Source organism: Lepus europaeus, chromosome 11 (assembly GCF_033115175.1).
Source record: "Lepus europaeus isolate LE1 chromosome 11, mLepTim1.pri, whole genome shotgun sequence".
Classification (NCBI taxonomy): domain Eukaryota; kingdom Metazoa; phylum Chordata; class Mammalia; order Lagomorpha; family Leporidae; genus Lepus; species Lepus europaeus.
Window position 1 is genome coordinate 59,151,559 of NC_084837.1, and position 24,246 is coordinate 59,175,804.

Sequence of the window (24,246 nt, forward strand, 5' to 3'; positions counted from 1 at the left end):
CCCGGACTGTGTTTGACAAAAAGAAAAATTCATATTCCTATGCATATAATAGGAACTTCTGCTTTTCACTAAGTCACTTAAAACAGCTACATGTTAATTTAAAATGAAGTCTGTGTACGACTTAGGCATCATTTTATCGATGTAATGGTGTCCCCCAAAATAACTAGCAGATGGATTCCCACCCCCTCAATGAAACACTGAAACAAATTGCAGAATTGTCAAAATTTTATCATGAAGGCACACACTCTATAAAAAGGTTGATTTAAATGAATTGTAAATTTGCTTCATTGCACAATATTTTTCTAAAATTATAACCGGAAAGTATTCTCTGTTTAATTTTTTAGCATATCCTTTCACAAAACACATCTGCTGTGAAGTATTTCTAATTCGTGCTAACTGCTTTTTAACAAACACACAGTTGTCACTATGCCATCTAATTTTATTGGGGGCAAAAATTACATTCCCCATAACTATCTCCATAATAAGAATTTTGACCATTCCTAACGGGACAAACAAATGAAAATAATACAACTCCAGATGCAAGCAACACACAGGAGATTAAAGAAATGAGGAAGGATGGAAAGGAAGTCAAACCAGGTAGTCAGAGATCAAGATAAAGGTGGTGAGTGTCTGAAGGTAGAGAGAAAGAATAAACAAAGGAAAAAGCATGCCAGATTATGTATCACTACTAGGAAAGCAATAAGCAGACTCAAAAAAGAAAATGCCATTAACTAAAGCATGTGAAGAGGTATGTATGATCAGAGTGAGCATTTAGTCAAGAGGTTAAGGTACCAGTTAAGATGCCCATGTGCCACACTGGAGTGTCTGGGTTCAATTCCCATGTCTGGCTCCTGACTCCAGTTTCCTGCCAGTGCAGACCCTGGGAGGCAGCTGTGGTGGTTCAAGTGATTGAGTTTCTGCCACCCCCATGAGAGACCTGGATTGCATTCCCAGCTCCCAACTTGCCCTCTGCCCTACCCAGCCATTGCACGCATTTAGTGATGGTGAACCGGGAACAGCAGATGGATACATAAAGGAGATCTATCTCTGTCTCTGTCTCTCTGTATCTCAAACTATAATAATAATAATAATAATAATAATTAAGAGGAAGAGAGGTAAATCTACCCCAGAAGGAATTTAGGATGGGATATGCTCTTAGATCTGAGGAGAAGGAATAGAGATTATGTGGTTATATTCTATACTCTCCTATTATTCCCCAGTTATTATTTTTAAATTTTTATTTATTTGAAGGCAGACACACACACACACACACACAGACAAAGAGCTCACATCAACTAGTTCACTCCTCAAATGCTTGCAAATAGCCAGGGCTGTACTAGGCATTCTAGATCATAAGCTCAAACTACATCTCCCACATGGGTGGCAGGAACATCACCTACTGCTTCCCATGGTGCACAATAGCAGAAAGTTAGAATTGGAAGAAAATCTGGGACTTGAACCCAGTACTTTAATAAACCCAGTACTTGCAGGTATCCCAAGAACACTCTTAACCACTAGGCCAAATACCTGCCCTTTCTCTCTTCTTTCTGTCTCACATCCTTCTTTTGAATCTTATCATTAGTTTTATTAGTGGAAATGGGATTCTACAATGTTTAGGAGGACATAGGTGAGTCAATATCACTAAACATTTCTAACTCATTTCACCTTCAAAGTTTTTATGGAAATTAAAAAATATCTTCTCCCTCAAAGGTTCACCTTCAAAGCTTCTATGGAAATTAAAAAATATCTTCTCCCTCAAAGGGTCAGCATAACTAGGAGTCAACCTTCTCTATACTTAATGTAGGTAACTGGGTACATGCTTTGTCCCTGTATCATCTCCTTTATGTATCCGTACAACCCTGAGAGGAAGCAAGATGAGTATCCCTGTTTGACAAAGGAAGAAACTGAGGCTGTTGAAGAGTTAAATAATTTGCCCAAGGCAATTCAACTACAAGAGAAATTGAAATCTGATCCAAGCTTTCAGTCATCCTATGATCACCAAGTATTTTCTTCATATTTGGAATAAAAAAAATCCACACACTCAAAATATCTTTAATGGTAATCCTTACAGAGAATAATACAAAAAAATACTGTATCTGGTCTGTATCTAAATGATCTAAGGAATATTTTCATTTTTCACTTCTTCATAGCATGATACCTTAAAATGTATGCTTCAGAAGATGGAGAAATGTGGCTACCTAACCCATAAAACGCACTTCATTTCATTAGTATTTTAGCTTTATGACACTCGGCAATTTCAATCTAACAATCCATTTTTTCAAAGATATGTTGATTTTTGCATAAAACATAATGACTATATACGCAGAACATTCTCATTTCATTTACACAACTGAGTTAGGCAAATAAAAATTAAACTTTTGTAGACTAATTTCTAGTCTGAATATTAAAGGCAATGAATTGTATGACTAGAATTTAGACTGCTTGAAATACCCAAGATCCAAGTAGGTTTTCACCCATTCACTATTTAGCAAATCAAATTTTTTTTAAAGATTTATTTTTTATTTGAAAGGCAGAGTTACAGAGACAGAGACAGTCTTCCAAATGGTCATAATGACCAGAGCTGAGCCAATCTGAAGCCAGGAGTCTGGAGCTTCTTCCAGGCCTCCCACTTTGGTGCAGAGGCTCAAGGACCTGGGCCATCTTCTACTGCTTTCCCAGGCCATAACAGAGAGCTGGTTTGGAAATGGAGCAGCCTGGACCGAAACCAGCACCTATACGGGATGCTGGCACTGAAAGTGGCAGTTTTATTCACTATGCCACAGTGCAGGCCCTCAGCAAATCAAATTTTTTAAAGATTCATTTATTTTATCTGAAAGTCAGAGTTACTGAGAGAGAGAGAGAGCGAGAGAGAGAGAGAGAATCTTCCTTATAATGGTTTATTCCCAAATGCTTGCAATGGCGATGCCTGGGTCAGACCAAAATCAAGAACCAGGAGCTTCATTCACGTCTCCCTTGTAGGTGCAGGGACCCAGATATTTTGGTAATCTTCTGCTGCTTTTCCAGGCACATTAGCAGGAAGTTGGATTAGAAATGGAGCAGTTGAGACCCGAACTAGCACCAACATGGATGCTGTGTCCTAGGCTCTGGCTTAACCCACTACACCACAATGCCAGCTCCCAAATCAATTTAAAAAATTATTTTAGGGGCCAGCATTGTGGCACAGCAGGTTAGGTGACACCAGAAAAATGCACTGTATCTGCAATATGAAGATGATAAATTTAAATGAGTATAGGGGAGTAGTATTGTCTTGTAATAGAACCATCACCACACTACTTATTCAATTAAATTGCACAGTATCCAGGAATTTAAAGAACTCTCTAGGTCACTGATGGAAATAAATTTAGAGCCCCAAAGAGACAGCAAAGTATCTGGTTTGTGCATGTGCATATGAAACTGTAGAGGATAGCACGTGCATGGGGAGAAGGAGAGACAGCTGCACGTGGTGATGACAGGGCCCACCCACAAGTCCTGGTCTTAGGTGCTGCCAGGTTCATTCCAATTGCTCACAGAGTAGATTTCAAATATAATCCAAACAGAAGTGACAAAATCCAAAACCACAGGAGCAAACACTGGCTTTCAAGTGCTGTGGGAACAGAGACATTTGTTTAAGTAACCACTGTTTTAAAATTGCATACATAGTAACACCAAAATAAACAGCTTGCTATGCTGTTTATTTTAAGATACACAATAGTAATGTAAAGTGTGGCGTGCCCCAGATCCGGGGAGCTCCAACATAATTTACAGTTGTAGAGAGCCCTATGAGGGCTCAACTACACGCCAGGACTGTCTACTTCCTGATTAGATAACAGCGAAGGTCAGAATGCATTGCTTTTTGTGCAGCAGAGAGCAAACAAGCCACCACAAAGACCGTGCTCCTCCTGCTTGCTGTGAATTATGAATCAAGTCCTGTGGAGAGCAGGGCTTGCCAAGTCTCTTCTACAAAGCATGTATTAATCACAGGTCTTGAGGAAGGGTCAAGAGCACAGTCTGACAAACCAGGGAATGAGCTTCGTCTGCCGACCTCCAAGTTCCCTCAATGCTTTCTCCCCACCCCCGGGTCTACAAACAGAAGAAGAAAAAGAGAGAGAGAGAGAGAGAGAGAGAGAGAGAGAGAGAAAATACTGAAAATACACAAGCTGGTTGGGTGCTGAAGCATATGCAAAACTGAACTCTAAGAAGAAACAGCTAGATCAAACAAATCTCACGCATGATCAAAATAAGAACTCAATTTGTTTTAGCCAACTGAATAGTCGGCCTCATGCCTTCTCTGCTCCCCTTCCCTCCTTCTCCAGAAGTGCTTTGGTGAAACAGCTGAAGGGTCATAGAGATTCTCAGGTTTCTCTCCTTTAATCTTTGACAGTATTTGAGAGAGCTTTATTACTGCCCAAGTCTAGCACAGCCCTGCAATCCTAACAGCACCATTCTTGGTTTTCTAGTCTCTGGTTTTACCACATCTCGAGCTAACTTGCTCCATAGCCCTTACCCTCACCTGTGAGACTATGGAAAGAAAAACAAAAAATTAGATCTTTCTCATTCACATAATTCCATACCATTGGCTTTTTGAAACTTATTTTTGTCCTGAAATATTTCATGTGTGCTGAAGCTCTAACCCCCAGCTTGGTTGTACAGATGGTTCCCGACTTAATTACGAGTCTACTCAGGATTTTTCAACTTTAAGATGGTGGCAAAGCAATATATATTCATTAGAAATCACACTTCAATTGGGAAACTTGTTCCAAACAAGTGATACATGGAGTGACACTCTCTTGTGCTGCTGGACAGTTACAGTGACAATGACTCATAGTACCTAGTTCACCACATACTTAGGAGAATAAACATACTGTATTGTGTGGTTAAGCTATAACGTTCCATAGGTTAGGTGCATTTAAATGCACTTTTGATTTGGGCTATTTTCAATTTAGGATAAGTTTATCAGGATGCAACCCCATTTTAAGTCCAGGAGTATCTGTATTTGGAGACAAGGTTTTCAGGAAGTAACAAAGGTTAAATGAGGTCATAAGAGTAGACATCTAATGCAATGAAATTGATGAACTTAAATTTTGTCTCCTCTTGCATATCAGCAAAAAGGAAAGGTCATACAAGGTGGCCATCTAAGCCCAAGAGAAAACCTTCACCAGGTACTGACGCTATTGGCTTCCTGACCTTGGATTTCCAGGCTCCACAACTGTGAGAAAATAAATTTCTATCATTTAAGTCAGCTAGCATTTTGTTATGGCAGCCCAATATTAGTCCATCTGGAATCAGAGACAACTGAGCATCTTGTTCTTTGTTCCCTTTCTTCCCTTCTTCTCTGTTCTCACCCCCTACACAAGAATTTCCAGTCACCTTTTTCATGAAGTCCTCAGTCTTTGCTATCATTCCTCCCCACTCATTGCTGTCAAGAATGTCAATCTCCAAGTCATGCCCACTAGTGATTTCTGTCTGAGCTAGAACCTTCCATTCCATATCATTTGCCCTAAGTTTTGGATGCTGTAATATGTGTGATTAAGATCCTTCTGATACCTTGATTCTCTTAATTCCAATGTCAACCAACTCTGCTTCACCAGCCCTGGAAATTCATCAGCAGAGACACTGCACTTCCAACACCACTAATCTTAGAGTGCTTTTTCCTTGATTTTCTGATCTCCCTCTTAATCTGCACCAGGACTTGCGACTCCTTAGTAGAGTTCAGGATTCCCACTACATTAACATATTTCTCCCAGCACAAACATAAAATTTATTTTCCATACTATAAATGTGTATAGATTGTTCCATACTATAAATCTATACACATTGTATAGAAGATTTCTTTCTTTCTTTTTTTTTTTTTTTTTTTTTGACAGGCAGAGTGGACAGTGAGAGAGAGAGAGACAGAGAGAAAGGTCTTCCTTTTTCCATTGGTTCACCCCCCAATGGCCACTGTGGCCATTGCACTGATCCAAAGCCAAGAGCCAGGTGCTTCTCCTGGTCTCCCATGTGGGTGCAGGGCCCAAGCACTTGGGCCATCCTCCACTGCACTCCCGGGCCACAGCAGAGAGCTGGACAGGAAGAGAGGAGCAACCAGGATAGAATCTGACACCCCGACCAGGACTAGAACCTGGTATGCTGGTGCTGCAGATGGAGGATTAGCCTATTGAGCCACAGCGCCAGCCTAGAAGATTTCTAACATAAAAAGTAAAGTCACCCAGATCTCACTACCCAAGGGTAACTGCTTATATGTTCCATGCATATATCAATTTATATTTCTTTTATAAAATTGAGTTATGGCATTTATACTGACTTACCTATTTCATTTAACTATACATTTAGAGATTTTCCATATGACAAAATGTTCTAAGAATATAATTTTAATTGTTATACAATAGTCTACTTTCACCTTTTTTTAGTTGGTAATATAGGTAGTTGTCAACTTTTTATTGTTACAAATATCTGTATACATAATTGTGCATATTTTTGTGTATGTTCCTTATATGTTGATGATAAACTCCTAGAACTGGATTACTGGATTAAGGATAAGAGTATATATATATATATATATATGTGTGTGTGTGTGTGTGTGTGTGTGTGTATATATATATCTCCAGTTTAAATTACAGAGAGACAATGTTAATTTTTATTGTTATTAAAGTAGATATTTCCTTAAGGGTTGATTCTGAGACCAGAGTACTGTTTAGGACATCTGCCCTTCTATGAGTCTGCTGTGTATCCCGCTTCCCATGTTGGATCGCTCTTTCCCTTTTTAATTCTATCAGTTAGTATTAGCAGACACCAGTCTTATTTATGTGATCCCTTTGACTCTTAGACCTATCATTATGATCAATTGTGAACTGAAATTGACCACTTGGACTAGTGAGATGGCATTGGTACATGCCACCTTGATGGGATTGAATTGGAATCCCCAGGCACATTTCTAACTCTACCATTTGGGGCAAGTCAGCTTGAGCTTGTCCCAAATTGCACATCTTCTCCCTCTCTTACTCCCACTCTTATATTTAACAAAGATCACTTTTCAGTTAAACACCTAAGAATAATTGTGTGTTAATTACAGAGATCTGGCTGAAGAGCCCATGAGAGTATTTTAGGCATGGAAAGCCAAGACACTCTGGAAAAAGAAAAAAAAAAAAAAAACAGACCTAAATGAAAGATCTCTGCAAGTAAGATCCCAGTGGAAAGAATGGGGCCATCAAAGAAGGAGGTACCGTTCTCTGAAGGGAGGAGAGAACTTCCACTTTGACTATGACCTTGTCTAAATAAGATTGGAGTCGGCGAACTCAAAAGGCTTCCATAACCTTGGCAACTCATGACAAGAGCCTAGTGAGATTACTGACGCTATTAACAAGAGTGTCAATTTGTTAAGTCAACCACAAGAGTCACTGTGCACTTACTCCTCATGTAGGATCTCTGTGTTGTTCAATGTGAATTAATGCTATAACTAGTACTGAAACAGTATTTTACACTTTGTGTATCTGTGTGGGTGCAAACTGTTGAAATCTTCACTTAATATATACTAAATTGATCTTCTGTATATAAAGAGAATTGAAAATGAATCTTGATGTGAATGGAATGGGAGAGGGAGCAGGAGATGGGAGGGTTGCAGGTGGGAGGGAAGTTATGGGGGGAAAAAGCCATTATAATCCATAAGCTGTACTTTTGAAATTTATTTTTATTAAATAAAAGTGAAAAAAAGATATTTCCTTACACCCTAAATAGTGCTGGACACTATAATTTTGTAATTCTTTCATAATTTCTGTTGAACAAACTTTTTAAAAAAGATTTACTTATGTATTTGAAAGATTTACTTATGTATTTGAGAGTTACACAGAGGAAGAAGCAGGGGCAGAGAATGAGAAATCTTCCATCTGCTGGTATACTCCCCAAACAGCCACACAGCCTGGGCTACGCAAGACGGAGGCTAGGAGCCAGAATCTTAATCCAGGTCTCCCACGTGGATGTAGTAGCCCAAGTTTCCCAGGCCATTAGCAGGCAGCTGGATTTGAATTTGAGCAGCCAGGAGGCAAACAAGCACCCATATGAGATGTGGGAGCTGCAGGTGGCCGCTTAACTTGCTATTTCACAATACCAGTCCCCAAACATGTTTGTTGTTAATTTTTAAAAAATTAATTGGCTGATGAGGACATTGAACATTTTTTAAAAGACTCCTTTTAATGTTTAATTATTTATTTTTCATCTATTTGAAAGGCAAAGTGAGAGAGAGGTAGAGATAGAGATAGAGAGATAGAGAGAAAGAGAGAGAGAGAGTCTTTCATCTGCTGATTTACTTGCAAATGCCTGTAATAGCTAGGATTCAGCCAGGACAAAATCAGAAGTGAGGAATCCCATCTGGGTCTCTCACATGGGTGACAAGGACCCAAGCACTTGAGCTATCATCACCTGTTGCCTCGAAGGATGCTTAGTAAGAAGCTGGATCAGGAACAGTAGTTGGGACACCAATCAGCACTGGTGAGCTTCCCAAGTAGCAGCTTAACCAACTGTGCCATAACACCCATCCCAGCACTGGACATTTTTAAAATGCCTATTGGCCATTTGTGTTTCTTCTTTTGTGAACAGACCTATTCATCTTGCCTCTTTTATCTACTTTATTTTTTTCCTAATTTACAATGCTTCATTTATTAAAACACTAACCCTTTGCCTCTAATACTGCATGTTCACCAATTTAATGTTTGCCTTTACTTTATTATGTCTTCTTGACACTCAAAAGCTTCTAATTTTTAATTTTTATTCAGTTTAATCTATCACTATTTTTCTTTATAATTCCTTTGCTCTTATAGTCTGAAAGGATTTCAGAAAACAAAGGAAAGCAAAATAGTCACATCTATTTCAAAGAACTCTTAACTGTTGGATTTATTTTGATGAAGAGTATTGATTCCATTATCTAAAAACAATTTATTGAATTATTCTTTTTGCCCTTCAGCAGATTTAAAATGGTGCCTTTAAAATGAGTAAGTTTGCTGACATATCTGGGTTGATTTGTGGATTCTTTATCAAAATTAGCATTCTGTGTTTTACATTAGCCAATACCATACCATGTATCTCCCTAATTTTTCTTTTATGAAAATGTCTTGACTTTTCTTAGTCAACTTATTACTCAGATGAACTATACAATTGTTTGTCACAATCCAGGAAAGACTATCTCATTGAAATCCTTACTCCTGAGCCACCATTTTAGGAGCTCTCTAGCATCATCCCTCTTCCCCTCATGGACAATGCCAGGCTTGGTCTTTCCTGCTGTCTGTTCATGGGTTCCTGAGCACTGTCTGAGAAAGGAGGCAATGATATGGAGACAAAACATTCCAGCCTGTCTTTGCTCCAAGGCTGCCCATTTGTGCCTTCCTCATTCACTCTCCATCACACTCTCCAAAGTTCATAATCATGCAGTCAGAGAAGCTCTTTCCTGAGTTCCCTCCATCTTTACAAATTGTGTCTCTGACCTCCATCTTCACGGCTTCCTTTTCTTGATGTTTACATTACCCTTTGTCTTTCTCTCCACTCCTTCTGACTCTTCCCCTTCACCCCTCCCCTCTGCTGCTGCACCTGATTCACCTGAGGTACTTTTGCTGAAAACCCCACCCTACTATCTTCTATTGTTTCTTTGTTCCCTCCCAACTTTTGCCTGCTTTCGTATCAGCCTGCAGAATTCATAGACCATGACCCTCAAGTGCCAAATCCAAAGGCTTATTTTTAGTCAGCATTGTCCTTGATCTTTCTACAGAATCTACTTCCTTGGCTTTGAAACTGCTTCCCTTGTCACATGATCTGATTATGCTCCCACTGGTCTAAAGTCTTTTTAAAACAATGATTTATTTGAAATGCAGAGAGAGAAGAGAGAGGGAGAGAGAGGAAGAGGTCTCTCATCCTCTGGTTCACTTTCCAAGTGGCCACAATGTCAGGACTGGGCCAGGCCAAAGCCAGGAATCAGGAACTCCATCCTGGTCTCCCCCATGGGTGGCACAAGCCCAGAAGCTTGGGTCATCTTCTACTGCTTTCCCTATCACATTAGCAAGGAGCTGGATAGGAACAAGCACTCTGATATGGGATGCCAGCATTTACAGGCAGTGGCTAACAGGCCATGTCAAAATGCTGACCCCTGTCTATTATCTTTATCTATGTTTATTACTTTCCTTTCTTACCTCTCAATGCAGTCTTCAAAAAGACTCTACCCCCGACCCCGACCCTGTACTCTGCTCTACTAACCTTTACCTAATGCCAGTGGTTGCAAGTATTATTTCTACAAAGATTCGTCCCAATTCTCAAACTCTGTGCCACCATTCCCAACTTCCACAAAGGTCCCCTCACCTAGACACCAATGTGTCTAAACTCAGGATCTCAACATACCTTTCCAAGCTTTCCGCAGTATTTTCCCATTTGTACTCTGGGCTTCAGCAAAGCAGATTTAGTCTAAAGAGCTGTAACATCTGTAAATCTCTGAATGTAGAATCAAAGGAAGACTGATTTAACATCCAGACTGAAACTATCACCAGGGGAAAAAAAAATTCAATAGCCTCTTGCTACAATGAGATAATTTTGTGTCTAGCAGAGGATTCCATCATCCTTAGAGTGGGCCTGTGAGGTCACCATTTTGTTTGTTTAAGATTTATTTTATTTATCCAAAAGGCAGAGTTACAGAGAGAGAGAGGGAGAGACAGAGAGAGATCTTCCATCCAGTTGTTTACTCCCTAAATGGTTGCAATAGCTAAGGCTGGGCCAGGCCAAAGCCAAGAGCTTCTGGGCCTCCCACATGGGTTCAGGGACCCAAGGATTTAGGCCATCTTCTGTTGCTTTCCCAGGCATATTAGCAGGGAGCTGGACTGGAAGTGGAGTCGTTAGGACTCAAAGGGGAGCCCATATGTGATGCCAGTGTTGTAACGCCGGCCCCAAGGTCACTGATTTAGAGATAAAACCGTTCTTCCCACCAGTTTGTCCAGGAAGAAAAGCAGCAGTCCATCAGAACAGTTAATTCTTGGGTTGAAGAGTTAATGGACAAAAAGCAAAGATGCCCAAATCCCCAAGAAGATTGTTCCAAAGCTATAATGATACAAGTAAGTTTATTGTGAGACTTGCCATCACCCAGTTCTTTCTCTTAAGTTTGAGGGTACAAATATTCAAAAATTATTTTGAATTATGGTATCACTGAAATTTCCACAGTATGAAGAGCCCATATGGTCTTTTTTAGTTTTCTTTGTACAGGTCATGCTCTCTTTAAGATGTGATCCTCATTCTATGCAGGTCAAAAGAAATTATTTCTTTGAAGAATGTTTCACCTATATCTGAGTTTAAGTTTTATGTAGTTAAGATGGAACAAATTAATATTCTCAATGGATATGAAAACATTAATAGATATAATTGTATATTTGTGTAGTGTTTTGCCCTCTTTAAAAGGCTATTTCTATACTAAGCTAACTCTCAAAAACTCTTACTATGAAGTAAGAAGATAGGTGTTCAAATAAATTAAAGGACTTGCCCAAGATAACCTGGAGAGCAAAAGGCTGAGCTGGGACGGAGACCCCACTCCAGCAGCTGCAATTTGGTCCCAATTCCATTGCCTCTGGGATAGGTGGGCATTTCAAAAAGTACAGGGAAAAATGAAACGTAAAGATGGTTATTTTGGTACAAAAGATTTTTGAATCCACACATAGTTTTTCATGTAATATATATGTTACATTCACATTTGGAAGGCCACTCATGCAGTCTCTTAAGCAGAAGAGATTTCCTTCACTGCTCCCTGAAATGTTTGTTCAGTTTTGTGAACCCAAGAATTAAGATCATCTTTACTACCAAAAGCTAGGAAGATCATTTTTTTATGAATTACAAATATTTCCATTATCTGTTCCAAAAGGGCCAACCATAGATCATAATTTAAGCAGAGTTGCCTTTATTCCACTGATTTTAAATATTTTTCAGCTAAGCATGGGAGTATTTTGGGTAGCCATTAATGAAAGAGCATATGTATATAAACACCAATGAGGATTAAATCACTTTCTTTAAACTTGCTCTAAAAAAATATTTCTCACTGTTTTTTAAGGATTCTCAGAGTGGCAACAAAGGTCATATTAAAAATTATGCCTCTCCACATGGTAGTATTTGATTATCACTTAAGCAGTTCAACAGAGAATGTAAAAGCTTCAGGATTAAACTATAAAAGGGGTCTTTATCGAAGTGTTATCAAGGAATCAGTGAGATTTTTGCCACACAGTTCTAAACTATGGTTTCCCGGAAATTAAAGCAAAGACTGAGCCCATAATTGACGAATAATGATTCCATATTCCCATATCCTCTTACCACTCTTTTTCAAAAATTCACTGTGAGGCAAGGTTTAAAACAAGTGTAACAACTCAAGAGCTGCCTGTAGGTATCTTGAAACAGTGAAATGGAACCTATAACTTTTCACCATGGGGGGAAAAAATAAGGCTGCTTTTAGAGAGAGCTCCAATGTGTCACCAAACCTACAGGGAATAACCCAGCATTCATCTCTGCTATTGATAAAAGCCGTTTCTTTTTAAAAGACTAGTGTAGCACCACCCCCAGTGCACTGGAGTTGTTTATTATCAGCTTATGATGGGGTCACACCATGCAATCGGGGTAAGAAATAAGCCATTTTACAATTGCAGTACGGCTGCAGTTATGGGAGTACCCCTTTCTAAATTATTAGTTATGGAATTGCAAGATATTTTTGAGCCAAAACTAATGCAAGGATATTTGTGATCATAAGGGAATGATGCAAGAAGTGAAAGAATCTGGAAGGTAATAATATAATGTGATTACTGAGGTATCTAAATGAAGGGCAGCAACAAGATGAGGTACAGGGATTATTAGCAAAAGTGAATCTTCATTATCTGGCTATGTTAGGCAGACCAGGTATCAGTGAATTTGGAGGGATAATTGGGAGGGGCTGATTAGTGGCCCGGGTTAATTTTTTTATAATGCTCTGAGTAACTGGATAATAATACTGTCTTCATTTCTTGTCATCCTAGAATCTCACAACAATCTTTTCAGTTATAATTTTTTTTGTGGACAACAAAGTCAGAGTCAGCAAATATTCATGTTATCTATTATAATCAAGAAGTAAAACTACAGTTTAAGAGAAATTATCTGCCATTATATTGTGACTTGACAACTTATCCACTATTAGACAGAAACAACTTAAATTAGTTTTGGCAGATTTGGAACTTGGCAGTTAAAAATATGAATAGCAAATATAAAAGCATGAAAATGGTATTACTATTATGTTTTAAGAGGATAATACACCTTTAAAGGGTACTGGTGATTACTTTGCATACTGTAAACAACTGCTGCCAATCAATTTGGAAAGTGGCACACAGCACATAAATGTAATGAGGCAAATTCCATTCAAACAACCTAGTGCTTCCCACCCAAGTCACTTTTCTTACCAGGAGCAGTGGGGCTGGATATCATCTTTACACTTCATAATCTGTGCCAAATTGCAAAAACAGACTACAGTTAGGGGAAGGCAGGACACTTTCAGGCGTCCTCTGAAATCCGTGCAGTAACACTCTCTAAAATTGGAATTAGTCCTGAACACTGAGGTCACTTTATGACCCTATCCTGCAGCAAAGCTGAGGGACAGTTAGTTTTCTCATAACCCAGGCAACCTGGCCTCTAACTGCCAGTAATTCCACTTCTCTACAGAATATACTTGCAAACTATGGTCATGTGGAATGAAGAAATGGAAATTTTCCCTGTGATCTGAATGAATATTCAGGGATTCCACCAAACAGCATTTAATGGCACTCTATTCTTGGAGTTTTTAAATAGCTGAATATTCAGATATGCACATGCCTTCTATTTTCCTTTATTCAAGGGTCCTCAATTCTCATCTCCTTGAATCCTTTAACATATTTTTAAACAATTATACACCAAGTGATATTTTATGAAACTGGGTGCTAAACTTTGAGCTAATAATTACGTTAGTTTCTTTTTGACAGTAATTTAATAAGCACATCATTTTTTGATCTTCTCAATTACTTATTTTTATAAATAGACTTTATTTTTTAGGTAAGTTTTAGGTTCACAGAAAAACTGAGAGGCAGGTACATAGATTTCCCAATTACATCTGTCCTCCAAATTGGCACGGCCTCCCCTCCTGCTATCCCTCCCTTATTTTCACACCCCTCCACAGTAGTACATTTGTTACAGTCAATGAACCTACACTGACACACCATTATCACCCAGAGTCCAGAGATTACGTTAGCATCCTTTCTTCGTGCTGTAAATTTCTATTGGTTTAGACAAACATCAAATGCCATGTATACACCATTATAGTGAATAGTTTCACTGCCTTAAAAATCTCTTTGCTCTGCCTATCATTACCTACTTTAAAATGTGTCTGTCAGTTACTAGTTCATATTCTGGGAGTTAATTTTCTTAGTTTACCTCAGATGGATGTTTAAATGAGATCGCCCAAAGTACTTTGAAATGTCTTGACATGTCTTCAAATGTTTCTGCTCTGAGGAGCTATGCATCTCATCACTCCCATGAAAAGCCATCACACCACCACTATACTGGTGACTGTACCTCTATGTCATTCAGAACCATGTGAACAAAGCCTGCTGAATCCCCAATGTATCAGTCTTTCCCATACATAATCCAATTCTAAACACCAAATTGGGACTGCAAGTAAAAGGTTATGACACAACAGCATGAGCAGCATGTGATTTTTGCCCCCTCAAGAGAGACTAAGTAAATTCAGTTGCAATTTTCTTTCTTCTAGAGGAGTTTCTAGGATTCAACACAACATTAAATTTTTGGCCTGTCTCTTTAATTTGAGAAATTGTAAAAACGACGACAGATGGCACACAGAATTGACTTATGTCCTCTATTCTTTCCTGAAGAAGGCAGTGCATAGAAACTTTGATAAAGGCTGAAGCTACAGTATGTAGGTTGCTATTAAAATTATCTAGTAGCTCTTTGGACAATGAGCATTAGAACATTCTTTCTTTTTTAGACATCCTTTAAAACCAACCAATACTGTTGTACGTTGCCACTGGTGATCATAGCGACATTCAGTACCCTCCTGTCCCAATAAGGACATGATGGATGTGCCATTAGCTGTGAACCTTGACAACCTCTGAAATTACCACTCTTCCCACCCCAGTCTCCTACCCCCACCCCTCAAAATCATTATGAAATAGGAAGAACATTCAAGCTTATAGTTAATTGGAAACATTGCAAGAGAAGAGGAATGCTTAGGACAGCATGTCCACGGGAAAATAAATCACACGATATTGTTATTTAATGCATTGTGACATCATTTCCTGAAATTAAACAGAGATGACACCAATTCAGACGATCTCTAGTCGAAGGTTCCATCCAAATAATTCACAGATGTTTTCTCCTGGCAAGCAGAAAAACAATGCAAAGGCTTGGGGCGGCCTCATTGTGCTGCATGTTTGCAGGAAGCTCTTTCTGCTGGTGTTTTTCAGCTGTGTGTTCTGCATATGCATTTCCTCAAAAGTATTTCCCAGCCAATGAGCCCCACTTATATTCAGTGCACATCTGCATCTCTGAATATGAGAAAGACCATCTCTCACTGTGTAAGTAAGGCCAAAATTTCATATTTGGTATTAATTTGGTCCATAGCTATTATTATTAAGTAGACCAATCTCAGAATCATGAAAGCACTAATTTCCAAGCAGGAGTAACTAATGTCCATGAAATACTGATTTGATTAACCATTCAAGGTCCTTTAAAGGATGTCTACTGATAGAAATTATCACAGTATCTCCATGGATACATTTGCAGAAATGGAGAAATGAAGAAACTGGGGTAGAGATGAATGAGGTGGGCAGAACTGTATCTCTAACATTTGGTGATTTCATGAGATACTAGAGAGCTCAGGCAACTAGAAACTCAAGCACACAAATCAAAAGACTTCAATCGCTGACACCTGTGCAGTACTTTAGTTTATATCATTGGGGCCACACAGCAACCCAACCAGCTAAATAGGGCAGTTATTACTATTTTCATTTTAAAGACAAGAAGTAGGTTCAGAGAAGTTGAATAAAGTCCCCAAGATCAAAGATCTCAAATCCAAGTCCTCTAACTTCACATTCAGTAACCCCTTTTTACAAAATTATACCATGCTGTCTCACAGAGAGCCTAGACTTTAACACTGAGGAAGCAGGCACTTCTAGATTCTGGTCACATACTGGACCCCATATGGTGAAAGGGCGCAATTCCTAGCAATGCAAGCCCAGCTGAGCACTCTCAGCTAGTACATAAACAGTTTATTCTCCACCTCCACCATATCCCAGAAGATTCAACCAGATGCTATGGATTTCCATTGACACCAGGACTCTCATCAATTTGCAGTCATCAAAGGTTTATATGGCTTTAAGAAAGTGGGGTCTGGACCATGTTCTCTCCTACTGAGGAATATCTGAGACTTGTTTGGAAACATCTGGTTTTCCCATCACATATAGTCCAAGGAATGGATGGGTAACTTTGGATGCCCAAGTCCATTGGTCAGAGCCTCTTCCTAGCCTTTCAGCTAGATTAAAATAAGAATTACAGTTACTTTATAGTATATATTTATTATAGGAGCCACACAAGGGGCTGAGTGTTTTTATAGTATTTCATTTAATTCCTACAATAACCCTGCTGGATGGGTCAACATTTATCCCCAATTCTATAGATAAGGAAAATGAAGTGCAAGATAAAAAAAAAAATCTAGTGTTGCAAATTTCAGGCCCTGCACTCTTAACCTCAACACACTACTGCTTCAATTAAGAAAAGAAGCTATCTGTATGTATACAGATGAAGACTTAGTTAAAAGCAAAATAATCTCTCATTCCCTCCTAACTTCCCCTCCCTCCTACTCATATACATCACAATAACGAACTTGACATGTCTAAGTTTGCTGTCATATGGTCCTCATGAACTCACTGGAGACGATAGCCATGTTTCTGTATTAAAACCTGGAACTGTATTTATTCACAAATTGGGTGCACTGTCTCTGCAGGATGACAGACTCTAAAAAATATTTTTTGTGACCAAATTCATACCTTCATACAATCCCATAAAACAAATTCTTATAAGTAAGCAGTGAATGAGTAAATACCTGAGAGACTGGCTTCATCCCTATCCCCTAACCCAGAATTATAGGGAGGGTTCAAAGCATCTTGCCATGCACTAAGAGCAGAGATTTTAGAATTTGCAATTTCAAGAAAGATGCATGATATTATATCACTGCTAAGTAAAATTTGCTTCTCACCATGTATACATATCTTAAAGAAGTTCCATAACTGCTAAGTGTGAGCTTTATCCCTATGTTTTCAAATAAGGTCTTTCGTAAGAAACTGGTAGGAGCAAGCAGTGTCTTTGTGTATGAACACTTCCTGTTTTTGTACCACAATCAAACATATTCTTTCCAACACAACGAAGGAAGCTCTTGAAGGTGGCAAGTGGAGGTGCCTGAGAGCCTAATTGAGTGCTCTAAGGGCTTCTTGGCATGGAGTTTTTCTTGGTTATGAATAAACCACCAGTCTGGGCTATTATTTCTTGCTGTTTCTTTCTCTAACTATCTTTGAAGTCAAATAAAAACAGTTGAAATGGTAGGCTTATTTTTATGATATCATAATCTCCATGTGTTAACAAAAGGAATATAATTCCCAAGGATTTCCCCAAGTTTTTTGTTGTTGTTGTTTTGTTGTGTTTCATCAATGGGTACTCTCCAAGAAAAACACATACATTTACAACAGACTCTTCAGTCTTAACTAAATTTCTTAGCCTACAAAGCCAGGCAGAATTATCAACCAAAACAAGGAGCTACTGGTATATGCAATGTTTTTGCTAGCTGGATTTCTTTAAAAAAAAAAAAAACAGATTTATTTTCTTAAAATTATTGTGAGTTTCTTAGAGAATTTTTAAAGGAAATTTTAGAAGTAGGTAGTTTGAAACTATAAATTATTTTGCCTCAGACTAAGCAAATGAAAAGTGTTTAAATAGGAAACTCTTCAATTTATCAACAGCTTGGTTCTTTAAATGCCACATTGGATTTAGTTAAAATATTTTCTTCCATATAATCAATTAGCTACAAGTTTGTTATCTTTCCACCTAAAGTTGGTAGTGCACAGGAATTTGAGAGATGTTTTAACTGTTACAGTTCTAGTGGAACTTGTTCTTCCAAGAAACTGAAGGTTAATGATTTTTGTCATATTGAGACTAAGACTTAACAATTGCTACAGTTGGCCTTTGTTGAGGTGGGTTTTTTCCCCCCTTTGGGCCTTTTGAGGTATTCAGAATAGGTGACAATAGCTTGCAGTTGAGAACATATGTAGAGAGACCCCTGTGGCTTATTGGAAAAAGTTGCTCCATGCTGGTTGGGTGTTTGGAAAAAAAAAAATACAACCAGAGCTCTTTTATGTTCTGCTAGTTAATGAATGCATGAATGTCAAAATGGGCCAATGGCCCATTCAGGGGGCAAAGCCTCAGCAGCCCCCTTCCTTAAGAACACATCCTGAGATGCAAAATACATTTGCCTAACAAATTAAAATAATGAGATAATTCAATTAGCTTCCTTTTTTTTTAAAAAAAAGAAAGAAAAAAGGGTACATCAGGGATTATTGTAATACAAGAACAGGTCATACCGCACAAAAGGGAACAAACAGGTTTGAAATAATGTTAAAGAGACTAATAATGGAGGAATGCATGTTGAGTCATGCACTTGTAAAGAAATTTACATGAAATAATAATTTAGACTACATCTATTTTCAGTGAGCTAGAGCCAACATTTCACTTTGAAAGTTGAAATTAATTAAATGACAGAAAAATATACTGGGGTATCTCTAGTTCCAAGGATTTCCTCATGCCTGTTAGTGCATGTAAGAAAAGAAGTCTAAATTAACATGTCGCTAGTTAGGGGTCTCTATTCTCAGTTTCTGAGCTCAGAATTACAGCTGAGTAAATCTTGCAGCTCATTAAAGATTGGAAAGTAAAAGTTTTACAGGACCATCCTCATCAAAGTTACTGAACCTCTGCTCTGTAGTGGAGGTAAAGTATGGATGAAGAGGGGAAACTTTTTCAAAACAGAAAGCATAGGAGAATTTCCTTAAGATACAAGGGAGGTGTAGACAAGGCAGGGAGGGGAGCAGAGGGAAAGATGGGAGACAAAGCCAGTGGGAGAAAGCAATGAAAGGGGCACGTTGTGAAAGAAGGTCATGGGAGGAGAAAAACAAAGCACTTAGTGAGAAGTAAAAAGAAAGGGGAAGGAGAGGAAAGGATGACCACAAGGCTGGAAGACAGCATTGCTCTGCCTGAACATTGCTGAGCAGAACCAAAACACAGGAGCGTGGGAAAAAAAAAAAGATCACGCAAGGGGTCCCTGTCATTTGAAAAATGGGGAAAGGAAGGTCCAGAGAACTTAATGGACTTAACTGAGGTTCATCCAGTAGAGAGGAAAACTAAACTTGAAATGCAGGTTTCCTGACTCTCTGAGCCCAGGCTCTCTCCCCACCACAAGGGCAGGCATTCATTAAAATTTTTAGTTGAACAGAGAATTTTGCACAAAGCCTTGCATACATTTTACAAGATGAAAGCACTTCTGGTGTGGGGATCAACTCTTACAGTTGGTCTGTCGTGCAGCAGAGCCACAACAAGTACCCAGGAACCTTTGGCCACCCACAATTTTCAGCCATGGCAATGGCACATGATGGGCATTGTGCTGGACAGGGAGGTGGGTGGGATATAGGGCTTCTGCTGGGCTAGGCAAGAGATCCAGCAAGAGCTCCTGACAGTTCACAGGACATTCAAATAGAGTCTTCCCTCTTTGCAGAAAGGCCAGGGGAGCAGGAAGCTTTACACACAAATAAAGGAAAACAGCCTTTGGCTTCCCCATACCTCCCCCTCGACTCTGAGTATGTTGATGGCAGAGGTTGTTAGATTTCTATGTAACAGTTAATGGTGATAATGATTTTAGCAAAGCCATATTGTGGTGAAAAAAGCAGAGTCGATGACTTGGAAGGTTTGAGTCTGGCCCTCGGCTTGACCTTGAGCTGGTGGCTTCCTTCTCTGGGTCTCAGTTTCCTCATTTGTAAAGCAGAGCAGCGGCTGTTCTGTGACACTGGCTTTTATGATAGAGAGGTTGAAATCACACACGGATGTTGTCTTGGGAAGCTACTGTTGAAGTCTGTATTTTTGACCCAGGAAGGCCACGCAAGAAGGAAGAGAGAGAGAGAGGACACCAAACAGGTGAACTGGTGGGGAGAAGGTACTTGCCCGCCTGCCATCTGTAGCTGCCCTGCCTTTCTGAGTTGCTACTCTAACCAAACAAACCTTGGGTTAAAAATGAGAAACCCCTCCCCTCACACTCCCTCGACTTCCAAATTAAAAACATTTTACAGGTTAGTAAATCTCCAGCTGAGGTGATGTAGCAAAGAACAGCTGTGAAGTAATTTTGATAATGATGAGAATAATAAGCACATGGCAAGGTTCAGGGCTTTGCTGTTGCAGCTCCAGTGCTCTTGAATAGATAAAAGTGATTAAATACTCCTGATTATCCCTGACCAATATGTAATGGATTTACAGCCCTTTCAATTAGTCAGTATTTGCTTAGGACTCATTATTTTGTCTTTGGTTAAGTAATCAGCCCAGAGACCGCATGTTCTGTCTAATTCCTCTGAGCCGAGTCAGTGCAGGGCCCTGACCTTTGAAATGGCCATAGCTGCAAGGCAAGAATAACCACCACCACGGCAGGCAACCTCGCTGGCTCTACCAGCTAATCCTGACACCACGGGCCAGATCGATACACCTTAGTTTGCTACTAATGTCCTTACATCAAAATGGCCGATTTAGGAATGTGAATCTATCACTTTCCCCTCCCCACCACTGCTCCACTCCTTGCCCTTTGTAGATCTGTGAGGAGAGCAGATCTGCAGCCACCACTGCCATAAATAAGAGCAGAACCTTGTCCTGGACCCATGACACTGTAACTAATGTCATTCAGCACCACAGCACACAAGTTGGATAATCAAAGAAGACCTTCAGCTTTCAATGAGTTACTCTAGTTTTAAGCATTAGCCTAAACAGAATGGCCTGAAAACAGTATGATAGCAAGAAACATCCTCCAAAAACATTACCATTTTCTCAGGATTTCCAAACAAACAGTAAAATATAAGCTTGCCTATTTCTTCTGTAAAAATACATTGTAATTTTTTTTTGGTCAGGAGAGTCTTAGAGTCAACAGAATATACTGACACATAAAACCAACTGCAAACAGGATGAAGATAAATTGTTACTTTTAAAATGTTACACAGAGTTAATCCTTCCCCAGAAGTGAATAGGGTTAGCTTTTAAGGTAATGGACTTGAACAGCTAAAAAAGAATTTTTAATCTCCACCCGACAAACAAAAAAGCATTATAGCACCTATAACCCTTCTGCATTTGTCATATAAACACGTGACATGTTTGCAAAGCGCTTCGGTGATTAGATTTGCACCTGATATTGTGAGCAGGGGACATGAATGTGGCAAGGTATTTTTTGCCTGCTAGACCAGTTGGCTTTCGTTAATCGTGTAATCGGCAATGTTTATGGATTCATGAGCTCCTGACAGCCATTTCCCTTGGTTGCAGGTGCCTTATCTAAAGTTCTGCTTCGACTTTGTGGCATGCACAACAAATAGGCTTATATACAGTATACTTAGGATCCGAGACCATTTTGAATAAGGTCTACCCCTGATCTCTTAAAAGAAAAATCTGCTACTTTGTAGAGGGTGCTCTTTGGATGGTAATAGTTGATAAAACTGTAGCTAAATCTGTTGGTCATGAGATTTCAAGAAAGAAAAAACAGGCATAGACAACAAAAACTTTTTGTCTCTTTCATCTTGACTTACTGTGAGATGCTGGAAGAGCCACGCTCTCATGATATTCGTTGCTACTTTGGGGAAAATGCCTCTTTTCTTCTGGCGTTTCTTGTCCTTGTCTGGATCATCATCGTCACCTGTGCCAGGTGAAGCTACGCTGTTATCTAAACCATCCCCTAGTAGAAAGAAGTGAAAATACATTAGAGAAAACATAGCAAGGGTGCCAACAAAAATGTGCAGCTAATGACGAGCTCAGCTAAGCTTGTTGAAAGAAATCCATTAAGCGGGTATATTCTCTTTCATTAAAGTATAATTGGAGACACAAATATGTAAAAGACAAAATTAAACCAGGCCTCTTCAAATGTTAATTCTGTGTGTCTCACACTCGCCCATATCATTAATTCAATTATAATTGTGTGCTTGACACAGTGCAGTAGCTCTTTGTCAATTATGGAATCCAATGTGGGAAAAGCGCCATCAGAAAACCCATTCAGTGGAAATGCATCCCTGTGCCCACAGTGAATACATACTGTAGGGTAATCAAGTTAAATGTTCTGTAGTCTATATATTCTAGGCTGCCTGCATAGGTGACAGTAACTGTGTCACTGTTGATTGCACATAACACACTGCCTGCTCAGCCCCTCCTAGAACTGTCACCTCCTCGGCATGCACACGTTCGCACTCCTCATAGGACCCTGCACTCAGCATTTGCATGACATGAAAACTTTTAGCTCTCTGCACCACTGATCATTATCATGAGGAGGAAAAAAGATACACATCAAGGTAGGGTGCTCACTTAATCAGAAGTTTCTATCAACATCTTTCTCTTCTGTGCTTTTCTCTGGCATTAATTGTGCATTAGCAAAAATCATTTACTTTTAACAGTCATAGTTATTTTTTCTTGCCCTCCGGCAAAAATGCCTTGAAAGCCTGCCTGCAGGGCATCTAAATTATGTATCTGAAAAACTCTTCTGGCAAGGCATAGCAGGACCCCTACTTTCTTAAAATTCATACGAGCACGTCTTCCTGTTTTTGGGAAGGCATCAATCAAGAGCAGCAATATATGCCATATCCCTACATTAATATTTGAACTAATAACTTTAAAAAAAGGAAAGAAACAAGATCCGACTTGTGGCATAATCAAATGCAAAATAAATGAAGAATACGGGGACAGCACTGGGGCTTTATAGATGGCTGTGTTTTCCTTGCACATCATTAGCCTGGAGCCACACGAAAGAGGAAAACAGAGAAGCAGAGAGTTTATGCTCCCTGCTGGTGTTTAAGAAGCCGGGGTCCTGGAAGTACATCTGGGAATTGCGCTGAGATGGGGGTTTTTGTAATTTAAGAATAGACATTCATTAGCAGTAAATGCCATAAATCCCATGCTAAGTAAAAACCTTGTCCAAGAAAGCCTAAAACAATAAACTCTGTGCTCAATGTAGCCTGAGCTGGATGCTCTGTAGTTTCCCGAGGAATGCTATGGATCCACCAGTGCGCTCCCAGACGGGCTCCCTCCTCTCGGCTTGTGCTACCACACAGACATGCTGTCCACTGGGCCACTCACATCTAACTTCGAAAACTGTGGGCTTCCCTGTACCTGTTCTTTTCTTTTCTTGGAAAAAACAAAACAAAACAAACAAAAAAAAACCCTCAACCTTCTTTGACCAGAGAAGCAGAAAAACCACAGCAAAGAGCTGGCAGATTAATTTTATTGACATTTCCATTTTCACTGCAATGCGATACCCTCCATCACATGGAAGAGATGACCCTCACTATTTACAGACTGACAGGCCACTTCATTACAACCACCCTGCCCCAAGGCAAAGCAGCTCCCTTCCATCTGCCCAAACACTAGAGCATGACCCTGAAGTTGCTGTTCTCTTTTTCTTTGCCTTCTGTTATGATAAAAGGGGGGGATAGAGGGGGAACCCCAAATAGTCAAAGAAGAATCAGTGTACACAGAAACAAAAGGCATTTGACTTTTCGAATACTGGATATATGGAATCTCATCTTCATCTGTCTACCCTCCCTGCATATCCATGTTCACCAGGGGTTCCCCACACAAGGACACACACACACACACACACACACCTCCCCAAGCTTGCACAGGGACGGGAGCACACGCCTTTCACCATGCCAAGGAACTGCTGCAAGGCAAATTCTCACCCACACTAATGGCTTCTGACTGCTCCTTGGCAACCCTAGCATTTTAACCTGGGTGGATATGCTCTCCAAAATACAGACACTGGAGCGATCTCATCAGCTGTTCATGTGACACAGATGGAGAGTGGCTATTAGGAGCCAGGCAGCGGGCCTTGGGGATCTGAGGTGCTGTTCTGTAGCCCGAGGCAATTTTGAAAAGCAGTACCCGGAGATGAGGGGAAAAAAAACC

The 24,246-nt window shown here is 39.6% G+C and overlaps 1 protein-coding gene across 9 annotated transcripts in view; it reads right to left on the minus strand.

Moving 5' to 3' along the window:
- Positions 1 to 24,246, minus strand: part of MEIS2 (Meis homeobox 2) — a 234,088-nt gene that overhangs the window by 143,866 nt on the left and 65,976 nt on the right. For all 9 annotated transcript variants that reach the window (XM_062205591.1, XM_062205588.1, XM_062205590.1 and 6 more), the window contains one exon: positions 21,885 to 22,030. In XM_062205591.1, the coding sequence (XP_062061575.1) occupies positions 21,885 to 22,030 (146 nt within the window). The remainder of the gene's footprint in view (positions 1 to 21,884; positions 22,031 to 24,246) is intronic.